A 14,755-nucleotide genomic window follows, 5' to 3' on the forward strand; every position below is an offset into this window, starting at 1 on the left:
TACTGACCTCCTCACATTAGACAAAGCTTATTTAAATCAGTTCCAACTATTGCTTCTTTCTCACTCTGGCAGTAGGGTTTACAATCAACTTGTTTCTTAATTGCCCTCTTTAGGCTTTGGCAATGACTCAGATCTTTACAAGTATAATGATACTTTGCTTGTCTGTTCCCAAAGTTCAAATTCTGACACTTTAGCTGCTTTGCATCAGTTCGGTATTTAAAAGTATTAGATTTGGCCAGCGGGCGATCATGGAGAGTACAGGGTCACACAATGCTAGTGAACTCACTGGTATCTCATACGTGTCAACTCGCTCCGCTGCCTCCAGGTCTTCTGCTTTCTCTGCTGCAATCCGCCCGGTAAACTGTTTTTTTCTGCTTCCCATAGCCCATGCCGTTTGAGAAAGGAGCGCTCCTCGGTCCAGGGAAACTCTGGTGCTTGCCTGCCACCTGAGCCCACTTCAAAAGGGGAAAGCCTTTAAACGCAACGCTTCCCGCCGCACAACCTCTGCATTTACGGTCTTTAGAGGGACAACTTTCACAAACAATGGTTCCCAAGGTGCAACCTCTGTATACAAGGTCTTTAAAAGTAGTGAACCACTCAGAAACAGCATCCGATATACAATTAAGAGCAACTCTGGCATCTCTGCTTTCCTTTAACTTCTGCTTCAACTGCAACGTTGAGTTACTGCAATCACTCCACCGCCCGCTACTGCTTCTCATGTCCTGCACTTGAGGGGGTGTTTTATACTTCCCAGGCTCCCTCAGGTGTGGGTCATTAGCACTAGTAGACTGCAACTTGCAGTACAGTGCATTTGTGTCCCTCCTCTTCGTCTCAGTACTTTGGGCACTGTGGGACTTTAAGTCCCCAATGTACGAATTACCCTTTCCTTTCACAGTTTCAAATTTTACAGTAGGCCATTACGATGTTAGGGTCTTTGCAGAAGTTATTAAAGGGGTTTTTCACATTCCTCCTGACCTGCTTTCCCCCTCATGTGATCCAGCAGAACACCATCCCCATGGTGCAGAATGAGGAAGCATCTACCACATGAGAAGGGTCCCAGGGCAGGTTTTCTGGGGGAATCATATCTGGTTCATCACAGTACCCGGTGAACGGTAACCAGAATAAATGTATTTACAAGAGGGTAAGGTGATAAATTCAGGAATGAAATGAGATCCACCAGATGGCACTATGTTAAAGGAATAGTTCACCCAAAACATTTTATTGTCCAAAAAGATGGGCAATAATAAAAAAAATCTACTGCCACTTTTTTTTTTTAAGTCCCTATGTAAAATTTTGAGCAATTGAAGCTCAATTTACAAAAGCAAGCACATGGGGGCATCCATTTTGTGAAATGGATGCCCGCCTGTGCTTGCTTTTGTTTTTGCGGCACTAATGAAGGAAAAGCCAGCCAGCTGTAGTAAACGAAAGCTACCACTGGGTGGCTTTTTCTTCATTGGTTTTTCTTTCTAAGTTTCTCAGGCTCCTCCGAGCCCGAGAGCCCCAAATGGGAAAGCTGCTGTAAGCAGAAACAACGCAGCATGGAAACACGACCGCGTTGTGTTTATGCCTGCCTTGGCTTTCACTTTCCTCTGTGGGAGCACCGGAGACCCAAAGTGATAGCCACGGCAGGCAGAAACACAATGCGGTTGTGTTTCAATAACACTGCTGTTTTTCTTTCTAAGTTTCTCAGGCTCCTCCGGCTCGGAGGAGCCTGAGAAACTCAGAAAGAAAAACCACAGCGTTTTCAAACACAATCACGTTGTATTTATGTTTGCGGTAGCTTCAAAAGCTACCGCAAAGATAAATACAATGTTTTCAAAGCTGCAGTTTTGAAAGCCCAGAAAACATAGGGAAAAAAAACACAGCTAGTGCTTTTTTTTTATTTAAAAAATAGCACTTACCGACATGCAGCTGCAGCTTTTCTGCCTGTAGTCTCCGGTCTCCGTCCTGCGAGTCCCGGCACCAATGAAGGAAAAGCCACCCAGTGGTAGCTTTTGTTTACTACAGCTGGCTGGCTTTTCCTTCAATAGTGCTGCAAAAGCAAAAGTGAGCACAGGCGGCCATCCATTTCACAAAATTGATGCCCCCATGTGCTTGCTTTTGTAAATTTTGAGCTTCAATTGCTAAAAGTTTTACAAAGGGACTTAAAAAAAAAGTGCCAGTATATTTTTTTTATTATTGCCCATCTTTTTGGCCAATAAAAATGTTTGGGCGAACCATTCCTTTAATCCATATAGACTGCAACTTTCATACAGGTTCCAACTACATCAGCTTTTACATTTATTTGTTTTCTTTTCAAAATAGGTTTTGTCAAAGTATCCACTGAGCTAAAAGCAAATAGAAAAACAGTGAGGGACAGGCACTTGGATAGAGAGCATCACCATTGCCCTCTCCCAGAAGTTTACACATCTCAAACACTGGACTACTATAAAAATCTGTCACCAGGAAAACATGCGAGTGAAATTTAAAGTGTATTTCTGTTAAAATATAATTCAATTTCTAAGCATAATTGACATGTGAAGATTATTCATCATTACCTTCCACAGTCCAAGCAGAAGTCCAGGATTCAGACGGGAGACCTTGACAAGCTTGTCAGACCCAATTTGTATGCTGGAATCCTTAAGATTAGTCAAGTTGTACTCATAAATCAGAGTCCGTCGACGAGGCCTTTAAACAGATAATGTGTAAGAAAAATGAACTATTGATATGCGGACACATTCTTATTGACACTGTACATTAACAAATTTAAAATAAGGGACAATTGTGTAGTATGAAGCATCATGAAGCAAGATACAGACAACAGATTCAAAGTTCAAACATAAATGGTTTATTAACTTAAATGTCCGGATGGTTGAAGGCCTAACTTGCCCTATGATAAGGTGGGACTTCCCTACCATAAAATGAAGGAAAGTATGAGTCAGTAAGTTTAACTTAAGTCTGTGTACAAAACCTACACTTGCCCTCGCAACTAAAGCTAAACAATGTGTTGGTATGGCAGCAACAAAAAAACAGTGTTCCAAATAAGGTTCTGAGCTTGTTCCAGCTCTGGGCTTGATTTCCAGCTCACCTTTCTCAAGTTCAAAACAGTTGCACAAGGTCGTGGGGTTCCCTTACCCAAGAAGAGAACTGTTCCAAAAAAAGGCCTTGAGGTTCCCTTTCTCAAGACAGCCACAAAGTTCATAAGGCCTCAGGTTTCCCTTGCCCAAGACTTTGGCTTGCTCAGCTTGCCAACTGGTACTTAAATTCAGTCTCTCGATTTTCAAAACCAGTTCCAGGTCATCTTTACATTCCTTCTAGTTCTTGACAGTTCATACAGATTGCTTTCTTCTGCTTCACTACAGCAATCCCTTTCATGCACTGTTAATTGCTCTCTGTACCTCTGTATCTTTCTTTGGCTTTCACAAATAGGGTGCACCCGGGCTAGGCGCAGTTGTCGGACCACGCGGTCCACCCATGACAGGGCACATAACCGTTCACCCTAGGCTTGCTTGCCCACACAAGTTCTTCTGTAACCTCCCCTGTGTTCTGGTTGACACTCACTAGGCTTTCTCCTTGTCGACCCGTTGGCTTTGCCACAACATGATTTCCTTGTTGCCAGTTTCTTGACTTTGCCATAAAGGTTTTTTCTTTTTAATACAGTTTTAATACAGTTTAATTTGTGTTCTTTTCCTTTCACCACACGTTGCAACAATGCTCTCACACTCCTCAGCAACGTTCCATATTTGCTTTACATTGCATTTTGCAAAGTTTGCCCTTTACCTTCAATGTATTGTATTTATTATTGCCTTTTAATACATTTTATAGGTACTTCACACCAATTTATCAGAACCTTTCATGTGCTTGTCAAAACCCCTCTTAATCCGGTATTCAATAGTTCAAAAGTTATTATTCCCTTTACTCATAGTTACTCTGATTCATAGTATTAATCACAACCCCTTTATTTGGGTTCACTGTATCTTATACTGCATCTTTTGTTCTTTCTGCATTCATTTTTGCTCAACGGTCCTTGGCATCTCCTCCGGGAGTCCGTCTTCTCTTGCTCAGCATACACGTTGTCGGATTGCGAGCCCTCCTCGCAGTTCGCATCTCGCTCTGTGCATTGCCGGCAGCTCTGCTTGCTTCCAACAGATGCTGCTGGTAACTTGCAGCTCGTGGATGTCTTCCTCAGCCTGCAGCTTCGGCTGCAGGCATCAACCAGTGAGCTCCCAACATCGTGGCCCTCGCACGGCTCCTCCAAGCTCCGGTGCCACAGATTATTTTGGGTTCTTGTCGGCATCCTGATTTCCTATAGGACCCTCCTCGGCTGCCTCGCATTCCACTGGAACGCTCGGCCTGGCTTCTCCCGTGCTGGTCTGCCTCGTTTTACACACCTGCAACTAGTTGACTGGTTGCAGGTGAGAGTTCTCAGGCACAAATGCCTGACCATAGTTAATGGAGTACCCTGGACATGCCTGACCCTTACACCAGTCTGCAGGCTTCTTCGTGTCAGTACTAAAGTGGTGAAATTACATGTTAGTGTGCAGTACCCTTAGTCGCCCCTTCCTCGTCCCAGTACTATAATGGCATGAATTGGGTGAAATGGTTTACAATAGCATATGAAGGGAGGGTTGGCTCTCAGGGAAAAGGGGGATATCTTGTCTCGCCTGCAGATATCCTCTCCCCAATCCCCAAGGACCCTCCACCCAGGAGACCCTCCCTTGCTTCTCCACCCCCAGGGTCAGAATCCGAAAGCGATGGGGTTTCCCAGGTCACCTGAGCAGAGGATCCATGGGGAGTAGGTGTGAGGATACACTCAGGTTTCTCACAGTAGTGTGAAGAATCCTATGGATCCCTCACTGAAACCCTGCCTAAAGTCTCCTCCCAGGTGGTCAGGTAAAGGCAGACGCTTACTGATCCTGACCTTGCGGGTAGTGTACTGTGGGAGAATTGCCTGGGTAGAGACAGGACCCAGGGTGGTGAGGAGATTGCGTGGAATGAGACATATTTGTCCTCTGAAAGGGAGTGCCTTTCTGGGTAGCCAAAACCGGTAATGGCATATTGCCATTATAGTGTCCCTGACCCACATAAGATCTGTGACCCGGGGTACCTGCTCTATTAGATCTGAAAAAACCTTGTCCATAGAAAGACCTTTTAAGAATATATACCCTCTTTCTCCCTAAGGTATAACAAAAGGAGCTAGAGAAAATGCCTTAAATCCAATGTCTTCCTTTGTAATAACTAATTCTGACAATCTCTCTTTTGCTAATTCCAAGGGAAGTAGATCTGCCCTTAAAATGTGCTCAATTGTCGAAAAAGCCAACTTTGTTGAACTGGACTACAAGTCTCAGAATCCCAGAAGTACTGGCACGAGGAAGAGGGCTGAAGAGGCATGCAGTTGCAGTAGTCAGGCAATTAAGCCTAATAGCCCACACCTGGAGGAAGCGGTCCTCATTTTATAAAGTTCCTACTGTATAACTATGTTCTTTCATCTGTGAAAAATGAAGCTGAATGGCCATTTCTCAGAACCAATACCATTAACGAGGGGCACCCTCAGCTGTCCCCATTATTGTTTGCATTATCTGTGGAACCATTAGCTTAGAGGGTTTGTTTCCATAACCACATAAATGGTATACAAATAACCCAATCCCATCATAAGATTGCACTTTATGCAGACCATCTGTTCTTCATGGATAATTCTAATACAACTGTGATGAATCTGATGTCAGCACTCCTTTCCCGTAGGTAGCCTCATGTGGCCAGGGGATGGCAGCCTCTACCTGATACTAACCCTGAGGGTGGCTATGCTAGGGAGCACAGGCATCTGATGAGACAAGGTATCCCCTTTCCACTTTAGGGATACTCCCTCCATTCTTCATGCCATGATGTCATATTGCAGTAATCCCCTTCAACAGTTTGACAAGTCTGCTGACAGTATCTTTCAATACGATCCTTTGTAAGTACTGAGACGAAGAAGAGGGATGGATTAATGAAGAGGGCCAGAAATGGCAAACCAATGCAGTGGTCTAGTATTGGAAGCTATTGAACAGTGCTAGGAACTTTAAAATAGACAACTGGGAGACTATCAGGATGGATGCCTAAGTAGATGGCTCCGTTCCTTGCCCTGGCGATTGAAGAAGCTGCAGATGAGTTGAGCCCCAGAGAGCAACAGCAAAGGCCTCCGGCACGCAGGATTTTCATTACCCCCGGCCCTGGTGTGAGGCAGAAAGCATCCTCTGGAAATGGCAAGCTGTGAGTGAGCAGTCGTGAGGCCGGAAAGCGGTGCAGCCTAAAGAGTGGTGATGTGGGCTGAACGGTGGTGCTGGAGGCCCAGGGGGCCGGTCTGAGAGGCCCGGGCTGGGAGTGACACCCCTCTCACCATGCAAGCATGCTGAGGCCCCCACCAATGCCGGTGCGGCCCAGTGCACAGTAGAAGAAACACAAAGGAGCAGATCCCCGCCTTTGCAGCTGCACCGGCGGGAAGCAGAGCAGGCGGTGAAAGTGAGGAGCGTGAATGAGAGATACCAGGGCCTGGAGGACAAGCCCACGGGGTGCCCCTGGCAGAGGCACCTCCCAAATGGTGCTGGGGGTGAGAGCCCCCATGGACCGCTGAGACCGGAGCTGCAGAAGGAGGCGCGTGGAGGAGTGGCAACCCTCCGCCTCCTCCCATGTGCTGTGAGATAGGGAAACAACGAAGGAGAGCACTGGGAGGAGCAGGCGGTGAGTGGCACCCACTCCTCAACCCCCCACCCCCCAACAGATACTGCCAGGGGCCTGGGGAGAGGTGACACCCCCGGGAGTGGGTGCGAGAGGCCTCTCCCCCCCCCCAATACCAGCAAATACAAATAAGGCCACAGCCCCAGGAGGATACTCAGTGGGAGAACACGGTTTATAGTCATAATTTCGAAATCAAAAATTTCGAAACTCAAAAAGTCAAAAAAAAAATGTCAAAAAAAATAATGTCGAATTTATTTTTTATGACGTTTTTTTCCGAAATTGGGGGGTTCACCCCAACCCCCGTTTTTTCTTTTTTTTTTGTTTTTACCTATTTTTTTATATAAACTAGAGCCCAAAAAAAAATATCGAAAAAAAAAATAATTCGACTTTTTTTTTTCGACATTTTTGATTCGACTTTTTTGCCATTCGAAATTTTGTATTCGATATTATGACTGGACACCGGAGAACACGACAAGCAGTACTGGGGGAATGGGTCGGTAGACCAGCCTGGATACGAGAACTGTCTGAGTCAGGCCGGCTACAGGAACCCCCCATAAGCAGAGACAGTCTGAAGGTAGGCGTGAAGTGAGAAACCAAAGGCCAGGCTCCCTCTGAGCACTCCAATCACAGTTGACATAAAGGAGGGCAGAGTGCAAAGGAATCCTCGCAGCACGAGACTCCATTGACACACAAGTAAAGGCACAATACGAGGAAGGGACATGGACAAGCAACGGAACCACAACCCCGAAGACTGGAGGGTGCACTCGTGAGGCAAGGCCAGGAGGAAGAGGCCGGTAGCTGAATCCACCAAACTTGGTATCAGAGAGCCCAGTGGCCCCCGAGGGCGCCTGCACGTGAAGCTCGGGCAAGTGTAGTGTGAGGGTGGTTAAACTGCCCCACACACCCCAGTCAGCTGAGCTGGAAAGGAGCACTTCAACAGTATCAATTCGCTGATAGGGAGGAAATGGCAACCGGAAAAGGGGATATCAAAATAGAAATCACCTCCATTAAAAGCGACATCCAGGTGATCCTAGAAGAGATACAGGGTAGGAGGACCGACATTGGCGCTAAAGTAGAGGACCTCTCGGTAAGAGTCAATACTCTTGAGGACAAGGCGAACCAAATCTCATTCGTGGTCCTGGAGGCGCAGATGGCGACGCGCTTCCAAGCAATGGAGAAGCGAGAAGAAGAAAAACGGCTAAAAGTGGAGGACATCGAGAACAGGAAGAGGCGCAATAACCTGCGCTTCTTTGGCCTACGGGAAAAAGAGGGTGAGACCCCGGCTGGACTTGAATGTAAAATACAGTAGATCATGGGGATGGTCATTATTTTAGAGACAAGGCAGAGCTTCTGGAGAAGGCTAGATGCATGGGGGACATCAAATATGACAGCTCCAAAATGTCCATTTTACAAGACCTGGCAGTCCAAATGCTCCTTCGGTGTAGGAAATGTGGGCCCTTGACCAGCTTGCTCAGAGAAAAGGATACAAAGTACAGATGGGGATATCTATTTGCGCGTATCTACGAATGGGAGGGCGAGAGACGCCAAGTGATGATGGAGGGGGCAGGCCCTATAGGAGCTCAAGGGACAAGGTCCTGGTGGGGGCAGAACAGTTAAAATTACTATGGGCAGGGGCCGAGCATAGAATAGCATACAGGACACTAATCCTGCCCAAGGAGGGATGGGCTTCCTGGATCTCACCACGTACTACAAGGCGGCCCAACTGAGGGTTCTGGTGGTTCATCTGGATCAGGTCTGGGAGAAGCAACAGGTACTCCTGGATAACGAGGTCCTAATGCCAGTCCCTCTGTGAGAATGGCTTTGGGTCCCCCAGCACGGCATTCTGAGTGTGCTGACGCACCCGATCCTGGAAGTTTTATGGGCTCTTTGGAGGGAAGGCGGGGAGCACAGGTGGCTGACCACGTGGCCCTCACCTCCGAGTTGTATTTGGGCACCACCAATACGGGACGAAATCGAGGAACCCCTGAAATTCCAAACGTGGTATGAGGCGGGGCTGAGTAGGGCAGGCCAGATGTGGGAAGAAGGGGAATATATTAAAATAGAGAGTCTGACAGACTACTTGTAGATAGGCACCCTATCCGTATTCCGCTACCTACAACTTAAGGGAGTCCTATCGGAAGCTAGGTGGGGGATTAACCTACAGAGAAGAGTAACGAATTTTGAGATGCTCCTGCTCACGAGGACGGGTTCTAAAGGACTCATAGCTCGGTTATATGAAGGGATATTGTTAGCGGTACCCAGAACCCAATCTGGGCCAGGGAAAAATGGGGACAGGACCTTGGTAGAGAAATGGACGATGCACAGGTGGTAAAGATCTAACATAGATGGCACTACCCCCCCCCCCCAGTGGTACTTGCTAAGATGTGCAGGCGATACAACCCGATATGCTGGAAATATGGAGGACCCGAAGGGGACTATGGCCACATGTGGTGTGGTTGCAGAAGGGTACAAACATATTGGAGGGAGGTCCTATCGTGGATCAAAGGGTAGACAGGATCACTAGGGAACTATCCCCATGGCAGCTTCTCTTTGGGGTAATGAGGGAGGAGAAAGAAGGGGTAGACTGGCACATGGTAAGGGTGATATTTTATGGCAGCTAGATGTTGTATTGCACAGATGTGGAAAAGCCCAAGGATGCCAAGCGAGAGGGATAGGGTAGCAAAAGTGCAAGCCATATACGATATGGAATACCTTACACACCTGATCAATTCATCCTGTACCCATGCCAGTGGGTGCCCTTTTTTGGGAAATACAGACATTAAATAGTGGGGGATAGGAGACGAACCATGAGGAGTGACCTACCGGGTTGGATAATATGGGCCCACAAAGGTTCGGTCCCCGAGGCACGGAGAAGGTAGAAGAGGGATCCACTTGGGGGTGGGGGCGTCCAGGGTAAGAGGCGAGGAGTATGATATTCCAAATCAGGGATTACAAGGTTATGTGCTGGGAGAACGAGTATTAGGGTGTAGGGGAGTGTGATGCTGGAAATGCATTGGAGGGACAGGGCCTCCGTATCCTTGTCCTTTACTGCTTTTTATCGTTTGTTCTGTCGTGTTTTCCGCGCAGGAGTTCATGTGGGACTCCTGGCGGTGCAGCTCTCTTTCTTTTGGTTTGGTGAACGGACCCGTGGGATACCCTTATGGCACCCATGGGTGGGGGTACAACCCTGTGCCCCTAGTGTATGTTTTTGGGCACCTGAGGGTGGCCCACTGAGCATGGTATGGGCTGGTGGCAGCTCCATGCTGAATTTGACAGGCGCGTGGAGTATCCTCCATTTTGGGATACCCCGGCCTTGCCATTGGGATCAGTTGATCCCTGATGGAAAACAAGATGGCCCCGGTGGCCTCTTGCTTTCTATTACCCATTACCTTGTTTTCCCAAAGTCCTGGGAAGCCCTGACTCTGTCCCTTCCCCGTGACTGGCTGTTGGATGGAAGTGCCATATATGGTGTTGTTGTGAAGGCCCAGTCAGACTAGCTGGAGCCTTCCCGGTGATGTATGTTGTGGGTACCTCCTGTGGGTGGGACCTGGGTGAATGGAGTGTGTGACGAATACGCATTCTATGTTGTGGCTGTCTAGTATCTGGTGGTTGACACAATGGTTGAGACAGCCCTGCCCGAAACCGGTATGAATGCAGCTTGGAGTGTTGAATGGCTCGGTACTTGTCCCAATACACATAACTTGTGAGTGTCTGGAGAGAAGAGAATGGCCTGAATACCTTGTGTGCCTGATTGGCTGCCTGCCTGCATGAATGCCCGTAGTCGTGATTGGATGCTTGAGTGTGACCCAGCGGAATGAATGAGAGATCCACAGTATATCTGGGGACCTCTCACTGCTAGGAATCGTGTTCAGAAGCTGAAGTCCACTACGACGAGTAACTGGATTAACTGACGCTTGACCTTGAAGCACTGCTGGACGAGAAGACTTGCTGTTGCTCTTCTTCACAATCTGAAAGCTGCTGTGCCTCCAAGGACTGACCCAGAGAGGACCTGGTAAGGCGCCCTCTTCCCGAGCTACGAGGGACCATCGTGCACAGCTGATCTTTGCCAACGCTCCCTGGTAGACAGACCTTCGACAAGCTGCCAACCCAATACGGGGACTGCTGAGGAACTCCAAGGAGAAGCACTCGGACTGTTGTCCACCACTGTCGACGACCGCCGTCGCCGACCTGAGCCGCTCTGCTCCCGTTTGCCTAAGAACTTTCATTGATCATCGGACGCTCTCGTCTGCATCGTCATCCGCTTGTCTCCCGCTGGAGAAGGCCGACCGTCGAGGCGCCGAGGAGTATCCACCGGTGGGTTTCCCGCCACCTAAAGACCGCAGAGACGCCGACGACTCAACGCCCTTGCTGGGCCACAGTTCTTCATCATCTCTTTGCGGTCCAGAACTATTGTCACCGAGGTGACCCGCACGCCTCTTCCTTGCAGGACGCCAACGCTCTGTCGTCGACGAGCACCGCTAGGAACGAAGCTGCCACTTAACTGCCATTGTTCACCCTGTTCACCGTCGGACGTTCGACGACCCGTGACTCCTGCCTTATAGGGAGGGCACTCAAGAAGGGCCGTCGATTCCCTGACACCGAACGCCAAGTTCCCCGACACCTCTCGACGATCCGTGGCTCCAGCCTGAAAGGGAGGCACTCAAGAAGGATCGGTCGGTGCATCGTCGGAGAACTCTACTCCACCAGGTACATTGGGGGGGTAAAACCTTAACAGGAAGAAGTAAGACTATTGAACATTTGGACTGGGCTTGTGCTATATATCTTTATTTACAGGTTGCCCAGGTGGGGGGGATCTCCACACAGAACTGCGCCTAGAGGTAGGGGCCAGTATTCTGCCTATTGTTTTAACCATCTTACGTTCCTGCCTATCTCTACTGCTGGTTTACTCTTTATCGATCTGTGTGACATCTTAACCGTACAGTTGATGCACTTTAATGAGATTTGATAACATTAGTGGTACCACTCTAGACGTGTATATATTTATCATTATTGACTTCCAAGTACAAAGTGCGTTATTGTGATCGTGTACATACCTTCAAATATTAATTATATAAAGACTGTTTTCAGTAATACAGTGTGTGGACATTCCTTTGTGGGGGTTCGGGGAACACACTGTACTTAGGAACCAGCCTGCATCACCTCCTGAGAAGCTAGGCCTTGATTGCTCGACTACGTTACCAATAATAGAGAATCTTGGCTGGGGTCCTCTGTGCCTCTCCTCTACCATATAGAGAGCAGAAGTGCAGACACCCCCTACCGGTCTTTACAGGGAGCCCAGCGGAAACAAGTTAAAGTGACTGCAAGAAGGGAGGGGGGGGGTGTAAGGGTGAGAGGGGCACTACAAAGGGGCGAGCAGAGGAAATACTCAAGGAAATGAAGGAATGGACTTTCAAGGAGGGCGTGATTGTAACGCTCACCTGATTCCCGCAGAGGCGCCGGTCTTGACTGGGTGAATGCCGTATCTTCAAAGGTGATGTGTAACACACGGTTGGCTCTTTGGGCTGCACCTCTGTGCGCTGTATGTCTGACTCGAAGAGTAAGATGTCTGCAGATAGAAAATATGGGATTAATGAACTGGGGTTATTGGGTGCCTCTCTCCTCTTCCCTTTCTCTTCTCCTGTAGAACCCCAAAGGTTAACGCCCTCACCTTAGGTAAGTGAACGCCGAACTCTCCATCTGCCTCGGGGCAGGGTGCCGTAACCAGTTTCTTCACTGGATAAGGGTGCAGGCCTCTTGACCTCAGAGGACTGCTGTCCGTCGTTAACTGCACGAACGGTAAGTTCTGGGCACTTCAAATGTCTTAAAAGTCTTTTGTAATGATATCCCTTGTTTTGCAGGGTTCCGGCGATGGCGGATGGCGGGCTGATGAGAGTTGAGGATCGAACCCGCGTGAGGAATAGAAGCGCCTGGAAGCACATAAGTAAGCGCTTTTAGCCTGCTTCACGATGCGCACTAACTGTCCCTTTTATCTTGCAGGTACAAGTTCGGAGCTTTAGAGAAGCTGAAGGGTGCTGGAATACCCACTGGATTCGGCGTGGGAAGGAGTAATGGCACGTGAGTAATAAAGTTGCCCAATGTCTTTAAACGCACCTTCTTTTGTCTTTCAGATGCGGGATGCAGCGCCGAAGGCCTCCGGAGCGTACGTAGAGCTGGTAAGCTTTTGTCTTTCAGATGCCGGAATGCAGTGCGAAGACCTCCGGAGCCTGCGAAGAGTAGGTAAGCCTTTGTCTTTCAGATGCCGGAATGCAGCGCGAGGCGTTGGTGACAGCCGATGGACCAGGTAAGAGATGCGCTGCCACTGAAGACCGTAGTGCTAACCTGTTCTTTCTTTGTCTTTACAGGTGCTGCTGAAGACTGGATTCCAGGATGGTAAGCCTTTGTTCCCTTAGGCCCAGGATCAGAAGCAGAAGACACGATGAGCGTTCTGCTGCAGAGAATGCAGAATAACGCAAAGCAAGATTCATCCATCCGGTGTGGTTTAAATAGCCTCCTGTAGTGCTTAGGTGTCTCCTTCCACAGCCACGCCTAGGTAAGAAAAGTGTTCCTGCTTTCCAGAAGAGTTCCAGTGTTCTGAACCTAGGGAGTGGCTCCTGCCCCACCCAACAGGAAAAGTAGTCCCAAACAGAAGAGGATCAGGGGTTCAACTGGCAGGTAAGTAAGCAGCATGGTCTGCTGCAGGTAAGTCCACCCAAGCATTATGAGCCCGGAGCTTCCAGCGCTGGGACTGGGCATCTTTATGAGCCTGGTGCCACTGGCGCCAGGACAGGGTCCAAAAGGTCCCAATTGGGACTGGCTGGCACTCGGAACCGGGGTTATGGGTCTGCTTCCAAGGGAGTCGGGCAAGTCCTGATCTTTTGGAAGCAGAGATCATGACAGTGATCCACATATGGGAACTCCAACCCATGGACCAAATTAAGACCATATATCTGTGAGGGGCCACTCAAAACGGAAGAAATGTTATGGAGATGCATTACTCAAATGAAGGAGGAGTCATGCGCTTAGGATTTTTAGTTGCATTGAAGGTGAAAGAACCTGGCAGGAGAGTATACAAGGTATTCCAAATCATGGTATCCTGAAAAGAAAACCCAAAGGAAGATTCATGCCCTTAGGAGTTGCTTTAAATGCGGAAAAAACCCCAAGGCAGGGAGTCATTTCCCCAGAGTGGATTGGTGCACCAAGGGAGGAAGTCATCCTCTTGGGCTATTAATGAACCTGGGTATTCTTTTGAAATTTTGTTTTGGTGAAGAAGAACCTGGGGAAAGGAGTCAGTGCCTGTAACTGTGAACATTATTCCATTGGAACTTTTTGTTGGATTTATATCTTTTTGTTGAACATGTGTGCACTTCCAGAGATAAAGACAATGGCCATCGTACCTTAGAGTTACTTTTAGAATGAGAGGGCTAGGATAGGATTTCGGACACAGTACATTTTTGCTTTGGACATCTTGACACAGCACAGACCCTTTGATTTGGTTGAGGTAGAAAAATACCTCCTAGATTAGGGACATTGAGGCATTTTCCAACCCTTCTATTCTTTATATAAATATTTATGCCGATCACCATGAGTCCTCTGTGTCAGTGTCTCATTCCTGGTTCCTCACAGAGCCTACCAAATGTAATATCTATGTTCGACGTGTTCGTTAAAAAATAAAAAACTTTTTAAAATAAATTATGCCATATAGCATATATTAAACATTACAGATTCACAGCTGTGGAAAACTGTGTATTTGGGAGTTCACTTTATGACTACCCACAACACACTTCTGTATCAACAGAGCATCCCGGCTCTGTGTACAAATTTGAAGGAGGATGTATTACGATGGGCTAAAAAGGACATTTCCGATTCCAAGATGATGGCGGTGAGGGGAGGACATGCTTGAGTGTCTCTCCATCTCCCCCTCCCGGGCCGCATTAATAAAGTTTGACAATAAAGCAGATAACTTGCCCCCCGAAGCTCAAAAACAACCCAGGATTTACGGTGGGCAATCCGAGCGCAAATCCAACCGAAAACGGTGCCCCAGACGGGGTGCGAACAGCGAGGG

The 14,755-nt window shown here is 48.1% G+C and overlaps 1 protein-coding gene across 2 annotated transcripts in view; it reads right to left on the reverse strand.

Moving 5' to 3' along the window:
* The window catches only part of FBXO15 (F-box protein 15), a 758,839-nt gene that overhangs the window by 230,690 nt on the left and 513,394 nt on the right, over nucleotides 1-14,755 (reverse strand). For both annotated transcript variants that reach the window (XM_069620708.1, XM_069620709.1), the window contains one exon: nucleotides 2,538-2,667. In XM_069620708.1, the coding sequence (XP_069476809.1) occupies nucleotides 2,538-2,667 (130 nt within the window). The remainder of the gene's footprint in view (nucleotides 1-2,537; nucleotides 2,668-14,755) is intronic.

The sequence above is a fragment of the Ambystoma mexicanum genome, chromosome 5q, assembly GCF_040938575.1.
Source record: "Ambystoma mexicanum isolate Mex_15411 chromosome 5q, UKY_AmexF1_1, whole genome shotgun sequence".
Taxonomy (NCBI): domain Eukaryota; kingdom Metazoa; phylum Chordata; class Amphibia; order Caudata; family Ambystomatidae; genus Ambystoma; species Ambystoma mexicanum.